The sequence below is a fragment of the Homarus americanus genome, unplaced genomic scaffold, assembly GCF_018991925.1.
Source record: "Homarus americanus isolate GMGI-L3 unplaced genomic scaffold, GMGI_Hamer_2.0 scaffold53277, whole genome shotgun sequence".
NCBI lineage: Eukaryota > Metazoa > Arthropoda > Malacostraca > Decapoda > Nephropidae > Homarus > Homarus americanus.
The window spans coordinates 1-14,081 of record NW_024712723.1 but is presented as its reverse complement, the minus strand read 5'-3'; the positions used below and the strand labels follow the sequence as shown (position 1 = coordinate 14,081).

The 14,081-nt window shown below is 45.1% G+C and overlaps 1 protein-coding gene across 1 annotated transcript; it reads right to left on the bottom strand.

The window, feature by feature from the left end:
• Positions 1 to 2,341: 2,341 nt before the first annotated feature.
• LOC121864066 (tachykinin-like peptides receptor 99D) lies at positions 2,342 to 12,730 on the bottom strand. The gene is made up of 8 exons (XM_042362970.1): positions 12,444 to 12,730; positions 11,035 to 11,166; positions 10,764 to 10,894; positions 7,661 to 7,895; positions 3,754 to 3,858; positions 3,180 to 3,281; positions 2,905 to 3,056; positions 2,342 to 2,665 (listed from the first exon to the last, which is right to left on the bottom strand). Exons 2-8 carry the CDS (start codon positions 11,144 to 11,146, stop codon positions 2,342 to 2,344), a joined length of 1,161 nt encoding a protein of 386 aa, XP_042218904.1. The 5' UTR covers positions 11,147 to 11,166; positions 12,444 to 12,730.
• Between the last annotated feature and the right edge of the window lie 1,351 nt (positions 12,731 to 14,081).

Below are 14,081 nucleotides of genomic sequence, written 5' to 3'. Positions count from 1 at the left end.
ATTAGGAGAAATATGTACAATTTGCAACAAAAAAATCACAAACATTACTAAATGATTCAAGAAACTACAGGATATTTTATAATGCAAAATATTATGAAAAGTAGAAATAATGATAATAATTGGATGTGAGTCAGTACACCCTATGTGACTTCTTCATTCTTTACCCTAAACAGGTGTCCAATTCCTCGTTACCTACAAAATTTCACATTTAGGTGGTGTAGTCGACCATCTTCACTAACTATAAAGTTAAGTTTCCATTCACAGCTGGGTGAACTGAGGGTGAGCTGTTAACTTGTCTACCATTTCCTCTACAACAATATGTAACATTGACTCAGCGGTCAGACAGATAAACTCTTTATTGATATATAATTATAAATATGGTATCATAATTTTCGTTTCGACAACCTACAGTATCCAAACTACTTAATAACTTAAAGTATTAAGATATATTGTACTTATCATTGCGTGAATGCAGTATACTGGCGACAATCTCACATCCTGGAATATAACAGACAAGTGGTCGTGGTCTCATCTTAATGGTCTCTTGAGGCAGCCCGAGTCGGAATCTCTCATCCTCGAGAATTCTTGGCCATATAATATAGATAATGCAGATCCTCGCCCAACCCAGAATTTTGGTCAAACCGGACAGTCAATCCCCCAATTGGTCAGGATGAGAGGAACTTTACTCTAATGCTGTTATTCACATCTTGCATAATACAAGTCAAGTTTTGGATACACTTATCACATCACCTCTCAATAGTGGGTCTCGTAGCTCTAACAGGGAACACTCTACGGTAAGTACACAGGATGGCCGCCACTGCATCTTCACTAACCATCTGTAAAATTTGGTCACCATTCACTGGTGGGTTATTGGAGGTCCCCCAGCGACCCTTAGGACAGGTGAGCGCCCTACCCAGTCTGCCACCGCTCTTATCTTACAGGTTATATCCCACGTGGCCTGCAGCGTAAACAAACGGATATTTTTTCCCATATTTTTTCCCATATTACGTCATACAAGATTATTACATGTTTATGTGTCACCAGACATGTGTCCAGTGTCACCAGGCGCATGTGTCCAGTGTCACCAGACGCATGTGTCCAGTGTCCCCAGACGCATGTGTCCAGTGTCCCCAGACGCATGTGTCCAGTGTCACCAGACGCATGTGTCCCTCTAAACTGTGTCTTCTTTCGTGTCAGTATTAATATTGCCCTTCAGTTTGTTTACGTCATAAAGGGTGAAGGAGGCGCTCTTGGTGCTCCTGCAACACCCACAACATGTGGCCACTCTGCTCCTGCCCCTGGAGGAGGCGGACGCTGGAGCACTGTGATGATGCTCCGTCAGGTGGTGATGCCCCGACGGGCGTTGATGCTCCGCCAGGTCTCCTACAAGGCAGACACAGTGGTTGTTGCACGGGGTGGAGGTAGTGATGCGGGGGCAGCCGTCACCCTTCTGGCGACTATCTCCTCCGCCGCTGTGGTTCTGTACCAGACATAGAAGACGTGGGTTAACATGGGCTGATATAGACGTGAGTTAACATGGGCTGATATAGACGTGGGTTAACATGGACCGATATAGACGTGGGTTAACACTGACTGATATAGACGTGGGTTAACATGGGCTGATATAGACGTGGGTTAGCAGAGACCTGAGTAGTACCACGTTGGGTCTAAAGCATCATCCTTGAGGTTGTTATGATCGAGGTCCTTCTCCAAACGCTCGTCCTCAAGACCCGGCCACTGTGAGTAAGTCAGGAGCACTTCTGCCGACCTGGCAGAGAGTTGGGTGGTGAGAGAGATCCCATTCATTTGTTTATCTCACCCTGTCATCCCTTCTCTCTATAAACACACACACACACACACACACACACACACACACACACACACACTCACCTGCTTTGTTTAAAAATTAAACTCAGCACGACTACAGGTTCAGGACCAGAACCCCCACCTGTCGTATCTCTTGTCCCCTCCGTCACCCCTCTCCAGTTACCTGTAGGAATAGATCACAGGAGGTCGTGATAATTAAACACCCGTTACCTGTATGTGATGTAGGTGTGACAATTATGAGCACCTACCTGCACTCACTCTCACCCATTATACAAGATATTCTTTACCGGGAAATTTATGGATCTATCTGATAGTTCCCCAGATGATGAGCCGCAAACATACATCTGGCAGCACGTATGATTGTGGGTGGTGTATCCTGCCGTCTGACACAGTTATACTCACGACGGTGGTGTATCCTGTAAGTCTGACACAGTTATACTCACGACGGTGGTGTATCCTGCCGTCTGTCACAGCTATCACGACGGTGGTGTATCCTGCCGTCTGACACGTTATCTCACGACGGTGGTGTATCCTGCCGCCTGACACAGTTATACTCACGACGGTGGTGTATCCTGCCGTCTGACACAGTTATACTCACGACGGTGGTGTATCCTGCCGCCTGGACACAGTTATACTCACGACGGTGGTGTATCCTGCCGTCTGACACAGTTATACTCACGACGGTGGTGTATGCCGGTAGAGGAGTGTCTGCAGGTGAGGAAGACATGAGACCTTTGCGAAAGTTGTCGTTGAAGCCGCAGTAGATGATGGGGTTGAGGGCGGAGTTAGACAACGCGATGAAGTAAGCAGAGAACTCCCACTCGAACCACTCCGGCAACTGTGGGGGTGAGGAGCGTGGGTGAGGAGCGTGTGTGTGAGGTGAGGAGGCGTGTGGGTGGTGAGGAACGTGGGCGAGGGCGTGGGTGGGGAGCGTGTGTGTGAGGAGAGGGAGCGTGGGTGAGGGCGTGGGTGGGGAGCGTGGGTGAGGTGGAGAGGATGATATGTGTGTTGAATGTTATAATTTATCACTGGCCTTCAGACCATTAACTTGTGCTTCGTATTGACAAACAGACTTACGGAGTTATGGTCAACGTGGACAGAAGTTACTGTAGAGGATGATGGTCTGTAGCGGCGTCCAACAACAAACACCAGCAGGACGACTGACACCATCTTCACTACCTTCTTCTTGGCCCGTGTGGCTGTGTTGCGGGCAGGTACACAGTGCTCACCTGGCAGCCAGGTCATCCACAACCTCCACACCACCAGACTGTCAACATCATCATCATCATCATCAATCATCATCAATCATCATCATTAACATCATCAATTAACTATACCTGATAACCGCTCACCTGCAAGATAACCGCTCACCTGTGCCTGATAACCGCTCACCTGTACAAGATAACCGCTCACCTGTACAAGATAACCGCTCACCTGTACAAGACAACGCCCACCTGTACAAGACAACCGCTCACCTGTACAAGACAACCGCTCACCTGTACAAGACAACCGCTCACCTGTGCCTGATAACCGCTCACCTGTACAAGACAACCGCTCACCTGACAAGACAAACGCTCACTGTACAAGACAACCGCTCACCTGTACAAGACAACCGCTCACCTGTAACTAATGACCATGATACTGACGGGGAGAAAGTAGAAGGCGGTGTTGAGTATGATGTAGAAGAGCTTTGGGGTCGACACTGCCTACAGTGCCAGAGGTGAAGTTGGCCCACTGAGGAAGAGAAATGGGTGAGACAACAACAACAACAACAACAACAATCGTACATATATACACACACACACACCACACACACACACACACACACACACACACACACGTACAAAACATGGATAAGAGGTCACCTGATGCTGTACAGTTCACGGTAAAAAGCGTCGGCAGGACAAGAGAGCAGACGTCACCCACACCACAGCGATGACACGGTGGGCGCGGTCTGGCGAAGACAGGATAAGCCAACGAACCTGCCCACACTGATATGTAATGTTAACACGCTGGCCAGGAGAGACGTGGCTGTCAGGACAAGAGTAGTGGTGGTTAGTGGCTGCAGCATGAGTAGTGGTGGTTAGTGGCTATCGCGGCAAGAGTAGTGGTGGTTAGTGGCTGTCAGGACAAGAGTAGTGGTGGTTAGTGGCTGTCAGGACAAGAGTAGTGGTGGTTAGTGGCTGTCAGGACAAGAGTAGTGGTAGTTAGTGGCTGTCAGGACAAGAGTAGTGGTGGTAGTGGCCAGACAAGAGTAGGGTGGTTAGTGGCTGTCGGACAAGAGTAGTGGTGGTTAGTGGCTGTCAGGACAAGAGTAGGGTAGCTAGTGGCTGTCAGGACAAGAGTAGTGGTGGTTAGTGGCTGTCAGGAAAATGATATAACGTCTGCCCATTACCCCATAGGCCAAACCTAACCTGGGGTCCCGGTAGTGAGCGAGACACAGGTTATCCGCACGACACACACCAGAGTAAAGTCGAGGCAAACACACACCAAGAGTTAGGTCGAGTCAACACACACCAAGATAGGTCGAGGCAACACACCAAGAGTAAGGTCGAGGCAACACACACCAAGAGTAAGGTCGAGGCAACACACACCAAGAGAAGGTCGAGTCAACACACACCAAGAGTTAGGTCGAGGCAACACACACCAAGAGTAAGGTCGAGGCAACACACACAAGAGTTAGGTCGAGGCAACACACACCAAGAGGTCGAGGCAACACACACCAAGAGTAAGGTCGAGGCAAACACACACCAAGAGTAAGGTCGAGTCAACACACACCAAGAGGAGTTCGAGGCAACACACACCAAGAGTTAGGTCGAGGCAACACACACCAAGAGTTAGGTCGAGGCAACACACACCAAGAGTTAGGTCGAGGCAACACACACCAAGAGTTAGGCCGAGTCAACACACAGAGTAAGGCCGAGGCACACAACAAAGAGTCGAGGCACACACACCAAGAGTTAGGTCGAGGACACACCAGAGTAAGGTCGAGGCAACACACACCAAGAGTGAAGCACACACCAAGAGGTGCCGAGCCAACACACACCAAGAGTAAGGTCGAGGCAACACACACCAAGAGACAAACACATCAGAAAAGTCGAGGCAACACACAAGAGTTAGGTCGAGGCAACACACACCAAGAGTTAGGTCGAGGCAACACACACTAAGAGTTAGGTCGAGGCAACACACACCAGGCAGTCTGAGAGCGGAATAAAACACTGACATTATATATTCATGAGTTCTTCGATTCCAGGTGATAATGATTTATTATGCAAACACCATCGTTTGAGGCCTGCAGACGCCTCCAGGTGTACTGAAGTGGGAGAGACAGGTGGCCTGTGGGAACTGAAAATTGAGTGAGAGAGACAGTGTGGCCCTGTAGACGACCTCTGCATGAGGAGAGAGAAGGTGTACTATCGACCTCCAGTGCTGAGTAGACAGGACGACCTCCAGGTGTACTGAGGTGAGAGAGACAGTGTGGCCTGTAGACGACCTCCAGGTGTACTGAGGTGAGAGAGAGATAGTGTGGCCTGTAGACGACCTCTGAAAAGTGGAGGGAGGCAGTGTGACTGCATTGACTTGAGAGAGAGATGTGCCTGGACGACCTCAGGTGGTACTGAAAAATGCACCTCCATGACCTGAGAGCAGGATTTAGGAGGAACCTTATTAAGACAAGACGAACGCATTACTCTACCCTCCTTCCTCAACCACAACACAACAGATAGGCATCCCTGAATCACAACTCTGTAACCACAAACTGGACTGGAAGGCCTATGTAAAACAACACCAAAGCAGCCTCGTACCGACTCTACATGCTACGACGACTTAGGTCACTTGGGACACCACGCCAGAGCTGAGGACTATCAACAGCAGCCTTTATTCTCCCCAAACTAACGTAGTCACTAGCCTGGTTTCCTCTCTTACCCAACAAGTAGCTAGAAAAGGTACAGAAAAGGGCCTGCAGAATCATGCTCGGCGCAGACTACTCCGGCTACAACAACGCTCTTCACCAGCACATCCTCAGCACTCCCCACCATAGCAAAGTTTAGTAGTATCTCACCCAACTCAAGTAAAAATTCAGCCCATAGACCGACAGAGAGATATAAGAACATAACCATCCCATCTATTGTTAAAATAATAAACAACTTATTGTACTGTGTCAGCCCTAAATGTATTCAATGTATTATATTTACTAAACAAATGTAAGTCTGTATATTTTCAGCCACCAGGTGTAACTCTATTAATAAACCGTTTATTATTGTTATTATTATTATTATTATTATTATTATTATTATTAAAGACACACAGGATATATGTAAAACGATATTAACTGTACTATAATTACTTCGAACGATAAGATAAAAATTACAATACAATGATCACTATGTTTAATTCTCCAAGATACATAATACTCAAGATTTAAAAGGGGATATTAGTTAAGATTCAGTGTTATTTTCATTGTTTTCTGTGAATGATGAATCGTGGATTGTCTATTTTATTTTAATTTTTTTTTCATTCATTCTCCTGTCTATCCTCTTTGTGTTTTCATACCCTGCATTAGAGAGAGAGAGAGAGAGAAGAATGAGTCAGTCTGAATTAACAATAAGATGTTACCAAACACACAACACACCACAATTATGGAGAAAAAAAAATCACGGAGGCAGTTTGTATTGGACACGACCTTCCAATAATACACTTGGAGGATGAGTATTGATCCGACATCTGCTACGTTATGTTTTGGTTTTATAAAAGATTATACAGAAATATTATGTATACTTTGGTGAGTAGTGTAAGTATGACTATGTTCTGTATTGCTGTGAGGCTGACTGTGAGGCTGACTGTGTGACTGACTGAAGAAATGTTGTGACTGAAAGACGGACTGTGAGGCTGTGTGGGCCGGCAGTGTGACTGACTGGAACATTGTTGTGTTACTGTGAGACTGACGGGAACTTTGGTGTATGACTGTTGTAAGAGTGACTGGAGGAAACAGTGTTGTGTGTAATACGGAACTATTCATTATAATCCTTAGCCTCTGCTTATATCCGGGCGGTGCACTGGTCTCTCTCTGCCTGCTGTTATCTCACGTCTCTACAGCCATACACGATACAGTATCTCTCAACCTTTTGATACGAGGAAGGAATTTATTTTTCTGGAAGTTATTCATTCATTCATTTATTAATTCATTGACGAGTCTCAGAGATACACTGATCACCAGATGACAAGATTATGAGTCGCCTTCTGCATAACTCAAAAGAGAGAGAGAGAGATGGTGTTCTTTTGAGTCATGTGAGTCAGCTGTTGTTTAGGAGTCATAGAGTGAGAGTGTGTGTGTGTGTGTGTGTGTGTGTGTGTGTGTGTGTGTGTGTGTGTGTGTGTGTGTGTGTGTGTGTGTGTGTGTGTGTGTGTGTGTGTGTGTGTGTGTGTGTGTGTGTGTTTCACAGTCAGAAATCAGGCAATAAAAATTTACAAAATTAATACCTAATATAACACAAAACATATTGAAACACTGAGGGTGAAGGGTGAGGGTGAGGGGTGAAGGGTGAGGGATGAAGGGTGAGGGGTGAAAGGTGAGGGGTGAAGGTGAGGGGCAGAAGGGGTGAAGGGTGGGGGGTGAAGGGTGAAGAATTGAAATTGAAGAATTGAGAGGTGAGGTGAGGGTGAAGGGTGAGGGGTGGGGGTGAGGTGAGGGGTGAGGTGAAGGGTGAAGGGTGAGGGGTGAAGGGTGAGGGGTGAGGGGTGAGGGGTGAGGGGTGAGGGTGAGGGGTGAAGAGTCAAGGGTGAGAAGTCAAGTGTTACGGGGTGAAAGGTGAGGGGTGAAGGGTGAGACACCTACCTTGTGCGAAGCCGTCCAGTTTACAGAAGATGGCGGGCAGTACGTGGTGTGGGTGGGAGAGGTTGCGCACCAAATGCACCCACGTACACAAGAGAGTCACCAGCAGGTCAGCCACGGCCAGGTTCACCAAGTACTGGTTGGTGGAGGAGCGCATGTGTACGTTGTAGTAGACGACCAAGATCACCAGCAGGTTCCCCACCAAGGACACCATGAACACTATCACGTACGCCACTATCTGGAACACCTTGCCCCAGTTGGCACCAGTCACCATACAGTGTTGTCATTCAGATTTAACTGTTACCTAGTTCAAGATAAGGCCAGGCCAAGGTGCAAATATTACAAGGGAAATTACAATGGGATGAGGGAAGAGATGAGGGGTATCAACTGGCCTGACTTATTAAGGTACAAGAACGCAGACACTACGCTGAATATCATAACTAGTAAAATGACCCATTTGATCGATAAATATATACCCAAGACCAAACCCAGTGCTTCTAGGAATACGAGGGGATCCCTACACATGAACCATGCGGCGGTCGACAAAATTAAGAAGAAACCCAGAAATTCAAGACGTGGGTTGGGTCAAACGATGAGCAAGACAGGAGGATGTATGCAAGAGCCAGAAACCAAGCAAAGATAGAGTGTAGGAGGGCTGAAAAGGAGTTCCAAAGGCTGGTTGCACGCGAGGTCAAGTCAAACCCAAAGGCGTTTTACCGCTATGCAAAGTCGAAATTGAAAACGCGAGTAGGAGTATCAGACCTGAGGCTTGAAGATGGTAGTTACGCAGATTCTGACCAGGATAAAGCTGAGGCATTGAACAGCTTCTTTTCCTCAGTGTTCACAAGAGAGGATGCAACTAACCTTCCTGCGTTTGAGGACAGACGGTTCGACACAGCACTGACCCACATTGTGTTCACAGAAGAGGGTATTAGAAATAAACTGTCCAGGCTAAAGGTCCATAAGAGTCCTGGACCTGACATGGTGCATCCTAGAGTGCTAAGGGAGCTGTGCAACGAGCTTGCAGAGCCCCTGAAGATTCTGTTTTGTAAATGCCTGGATGAACAAATGGTCCCCAGTGAATGGAAAGTGGCTTATGTGAGTCCTATCTTCAAGAAGGGCGATAGGCACTCCACGAACAACTATAGACCGGTGAGCCTGACCAGCATAATATGTAAAGTACTTGAGAGTATTATCAGAGATGCAGCGATGGAACATCTACTACGAAACAACCTTGTAAAAGATTGCCAACACGGTTTTATGCCGGGGCGCTCTTGCTTGACACAATTGCTCAAGGTATTGGATATTTGGACCCATATTCTAGAACGGGGTGGTAATATCGACAATATTTACCTAGATTTTGCCAAGGCTTTCGACAGTGTACCCCACGAAAGGCTGAAAATCAAACTGGAAGGGTACGGAATTCGGGGAAATGTCCTAGCGTGGATAGAAGACTTTCTACATGACCGCAAGCAATGTGTGGTGATTAATGGCACGAAATCGTCATCTGTACCTGTAACAAGTGGGGTACCGCAGGGTAGTGTATTGGGCCCGCTGTTGTTTGTTTGTTTCATAAATGATATGCCTGACGTTGTACACTCCTCCATACAAATGTTTGCCGATGACGCCAAGTTATTTCGGGAAATTAAGAACCAAGCGGACTGTGAAGAGCTGCAGAAGGACCTCTGTGGGCTCCAGGAATGGTCGAAGGAATGGCTGCTGAGATTCAATGTCACGAAGTGTAAGAGGATGCACCTGGGGCGTACCAACGGTAAGGAGGCGTACCATATGTCCCAACGGGATGAAGAAAATGTACTAGTTGAGACTGTGTGTGAGAAGGACCTAGGTGTGTATGTTGACAATGAGCTGAAGTTCTCGGGCCATTGTGAGAAGAAGGTAAATCAGGCAAATAAATTATTGGGTCTTATAAGAAGGTCGTTCAGATATCTAGACGGTCCGTCCCTCGTGACGATCTTCAGGAGTGAAGTGCTTCCCCATCTGGAGTACTGTCACCCCATCTGGTCCCCGAGATATGCTAGGGACTGTCAGTTGGTTGAAAATGTTCAAAGGAGGGCCACCAAGCTGGTGCCTGCACTTCGGCATCTCAGCTACCCTGCGAGATTGGAGCGCCTGAACTTGCCTAGCTTATACTACAGACGGGCAAGGGGGGACCTAGTTGAGGTTTATAAGCATCTCAGGGGGCACTACTCAGTTGAGTGTCCTTACTTGGAGCTGGCGGACGCTCGCCCCACAAGGGGTCACAGCTCAAGATTGAAGAAGCCGCAAGTCCGGAAAACCGTGAGGGCAAACTTTTTCGGAGTGAGGGTTGTAAACTCTTGGAACAATCTACCAGAAAGTGTTGTGACGGCACCGAGTGTGAGCTCTTTCAAGAGAAGACTTGACCAACACTGGAGCGGGTTCAGGTACATTCAGGAGCCGGTGCATGCCCAGTATTTGCCAACAGTGCGTGACAGAGACGTGACCGATCGCCCGGGCGGCTAGCGAGCCGACCTTTTGGTGAAGAATATAAAGGAAAAAGAGTCGTGACCGATCGCCCAAGCGGCTAACAAGCCGATCAGTGGCGAAGAGGATAAAAGTAAAAGAAATATCTGTACAGTACAACAAGAACACTATCACGTACGTCACATCACCTACCACCACAGTCTCCTCTACCACAATACAGCAGTGAAAAATAAGGTGGAGGAGGAGCGTGTTTTTATATTACCATAATAATGAAAGCTGTCACGGGGGGCTAGTACAGCGGTCCATCAGATATATCCTAACCTATTCCAGCCTATCCTAACCTATTCCAACCTATCCTAACCTATCCCAGCCTATCCTAACCTATTCCAGCCTATCCTAACCTATTCCAGCCTATCCTAAGCCTATCCCTATTCCAGCCTATCCTAACCTATTCCAACCTATCCTAACCTATCCCAGCCTATCCTAACCTATTCCAGCCTATCCTAACCTAACCTCATTGGTTTAAATAATCGTACTCACAAAATGTTGTCATCGTACTCATAAAATTCATCTTTCTCATAATATTTAGTCATGTTACTCACAAAATGTTGTCATTGTACTCATAAAATATGATAGTACTCACCTTAACGAGTTCCCGCCAGGTGATAGGTATCCAGGTCTCCTTGCGGTATTCATACAGGTACTCGGTGAAGTTAACAGGTCGATAGTTATACTGACAGGTCTCGTTGACGGCGAAGACCAGGGTAACGTTATCTACACAGGGAGAGAGAGAGAGAGAGAGAGAGAGGTTAGGTTAGGTCTTTCTCCACCTATTCCTGTCACGTTACCTCAATCTTCACTAATCGGGCAAATAAACACAAAAGGTAACAAAGGTGAGGTAACAATTATCTCACCTGGCTGTCCATGAGGTGTGAGGTAGGGAGGTAGAGTGGCTGAGGCGTCAATAGAGGTGGAGGTAGAGGTGGTGAGGAGGTTAGTGGTGACCTCCAGTACTATCAGCTCCATGATGATTCTCTTACCACGACCTGTACAATGTTTTATAAGTTTTATAAGTGGGAGTTTTATAAGTGTGGGAGTTTTATAAGTGTGGGAGTTTTATAAGTGTGGGAGTTTTATAAGTGAGGGAGTTTTATAAGTGAGGGAGTTTTATAAGTGTGGGAGTTTTATAAGTGTGGGAGTTTTATAAGTGAGGGAGTTTTATAAGTGAGGGAGTTTTATAAGTGTGGGAGTTTTATAAGTGAGGGAGTTTTATAAGTGAGGGAGTTTTATAAGTGAGGGAGTTTTATAAGTGAGGGAGTTTTATAAGTTTTATAAGTGGGAGTTTTATAAGTGAGGAGTTTTTATAAGTGTGGGAGTTTATAGGGTGTGGGAGTTTTATAAGTGTGGGAGTTTTATAAGTTTTATAAGTGTGGGAGTTTTAGAGTGTTTATAAGTGAGGAGTTTTATAAGTGAGGTTTTATAGGTGTGGGAGTTTGATAAGTGAGGAGTTTTAAGTGAGGAGTTTTATAAGTGTGGGAGTTTTATAAGTGTGGGGTTTTATAAGTGTGGGGTTTTATAAGTGAGGTTTATAAGTGAGGGTTTATAAGTGAGGGAGTTTATAAGTGAGGGAGTTTTATAAGTGAGGGAGTTTTATAAGTGAGGGAGTTTTATAAGTGAGGGAGTTTTATAAGTGAGGGAGTTTTATAAGTGAGGGAGTTTTATAAGTGAGGGAGTTTTATAAGTGAGGGAGTTTTATAAGTGAGGGAGTTTTATAAGTGAGGGAGTTTTATAAGTGAGGGAGTTTTATAAGTGTGGGAGTTTTATAAGTGAGGGAGTTTTATAAGTGTGGGAGTTTTATAAGTGAGGGAGTTTTATAAGTGAGGGAGTTTTATAAGTGAGGGAGTTTTATAAGTGAGGGAGTTAAATCTGACATTCTCACTTACAAGGCGTTCATATCTCTCATTGTTTCTCCATTATCTCACCTTCACTAATGACCAGGTGAGAGAGGGGGAGGATACCTGTGTACACCTGTTAACACTGAAGTCAAATTATTCATCTCGTCAAACTCTCCCTGGCAACGTAGGCTGACAGGTAGCTGACTCACCTGCTGACGTTCAAGTTATCAGCTGAGTCCAGGGAAAAATGTTCACCTCTTCTACAGGCTAATTACTTGCCGTCTGTCAGCCAGTCTCCAGGTTATAATTAATCAACGGTAATAACTCCTCCGTGTTTAGCAGCAGCCAGGTAAATGTTATGAGAGAGAGAGCGCACCCATGCACCTAACTCGTAAAAATTATATAAACAATAACAGGCACTCACTTACCTCAAGTTCAGTAAACACATACAGGAAATTCTGTATAACCAACAGCACTTGAGACGTTTAATGGCACAGCTTTCAAAGTTTCATGGAGAATGAGTTCACTACTAAACCCACACACATTTTCTCTCGTAAATACAACAGTACAATATTTAAATCACCATTATATTGGCATTGTAACTTTGAGAGTATATTGTATGGGTAGGAGTCGTGTGTGTGAGTGAGTGGCAGGGAGGGAGGAGGCGCCTGCTACCACCTCCTCGACCGAGCCAACACACACAACTGAGACTCGAGTTAAAGACCACTCACGCGGCCACTGACCCCACCCCCGCCCCCGCCTACCTTGTTACCTTGCTCTAACAACTGCTGCTCCCGGCTTTTCTTATAACCATTATGCTAATTGATTTATGATAAAATCGATCGATAAAGTTTAATTCTTCTCTCGGTCATCAATCATGTGAATATTATGCATCCCGGTTTATTTCACGTGATTAATTAATCTCTTTGACTCTAACCTAACTTAACCCATCAAAGTAGTATTAGGGTCTTTAATCTTCAGTCGATCCCCAAAATAAAAAAGCCAAATTTAATAATGATAATAATAATAATAATTCCTCAACATCATTAACGCCACAAGGATGCGAATATAACGAGTAAAATAGTTTGACAAAAGCGGAAATTACTGAATTATTTTTTCCAATATTTACATCCTAGCCGAAAAAAAATTAACAGTTGACACGCAAAGGACATTAAAGTCATTTAGATAATTATTATGCATTTATATATTTATCTGTTTATTCATTCACTTGTTTAACCTTTATATCAGAACACAACCTTAACCTAATCTATCCTTAACCTAAACCAACGTAACTCAATCCAACCTTAACCTAATTTAAACTAACCTATGTTAACCTAATGTTGGTTACCCTAACATAAGCATCCATAAAATAACTCAACCAGCAGCAGCAGTGGATGTTGTTAAGGTGTGTGTCAAGGGAGCCGTCTTGGTCCACACTCTGGTCATGTTCAACATTACGAGGACCAGGTCATGTTACCCTTCACCAGTCTCTTCTTCCCTCTCTCTTCCTCTCATGTACTGTATAACAAACACACAAACATGTTCAACAACATATAACAAACACACAAACATGTTCAGCCACATACAACAAACACACAAACATGTTCAACCACATACAACAAACACACAAACATGTTCAACCACATACAACAAACACACAAACGTGTTCAACCACATACAACAAACACACAAACATGTTCAGCCACATACAACAAACACACAAACATGTTCAGCCACATACAACAAACACACAAACATATTCAACCACATACAACAAACACACAAACATGTTCAGCCACATACAACAAACATGTTCAGTACATACAACAAACACACAAACATGTTCAACCACATACAACAAACACACAAACATGTTCAACCACATACAACAAACACACAAACATATTCAACCACATACAACAAACACACAAACATATTCAACCACATACAACAAACACAAACATATTCAACCACATACAACAAACACACAAACATATTCAACCATGAACACACATTAAAAAAAGTACCTCATGGATTATGTGTGAAACAATATGACACCACGGACG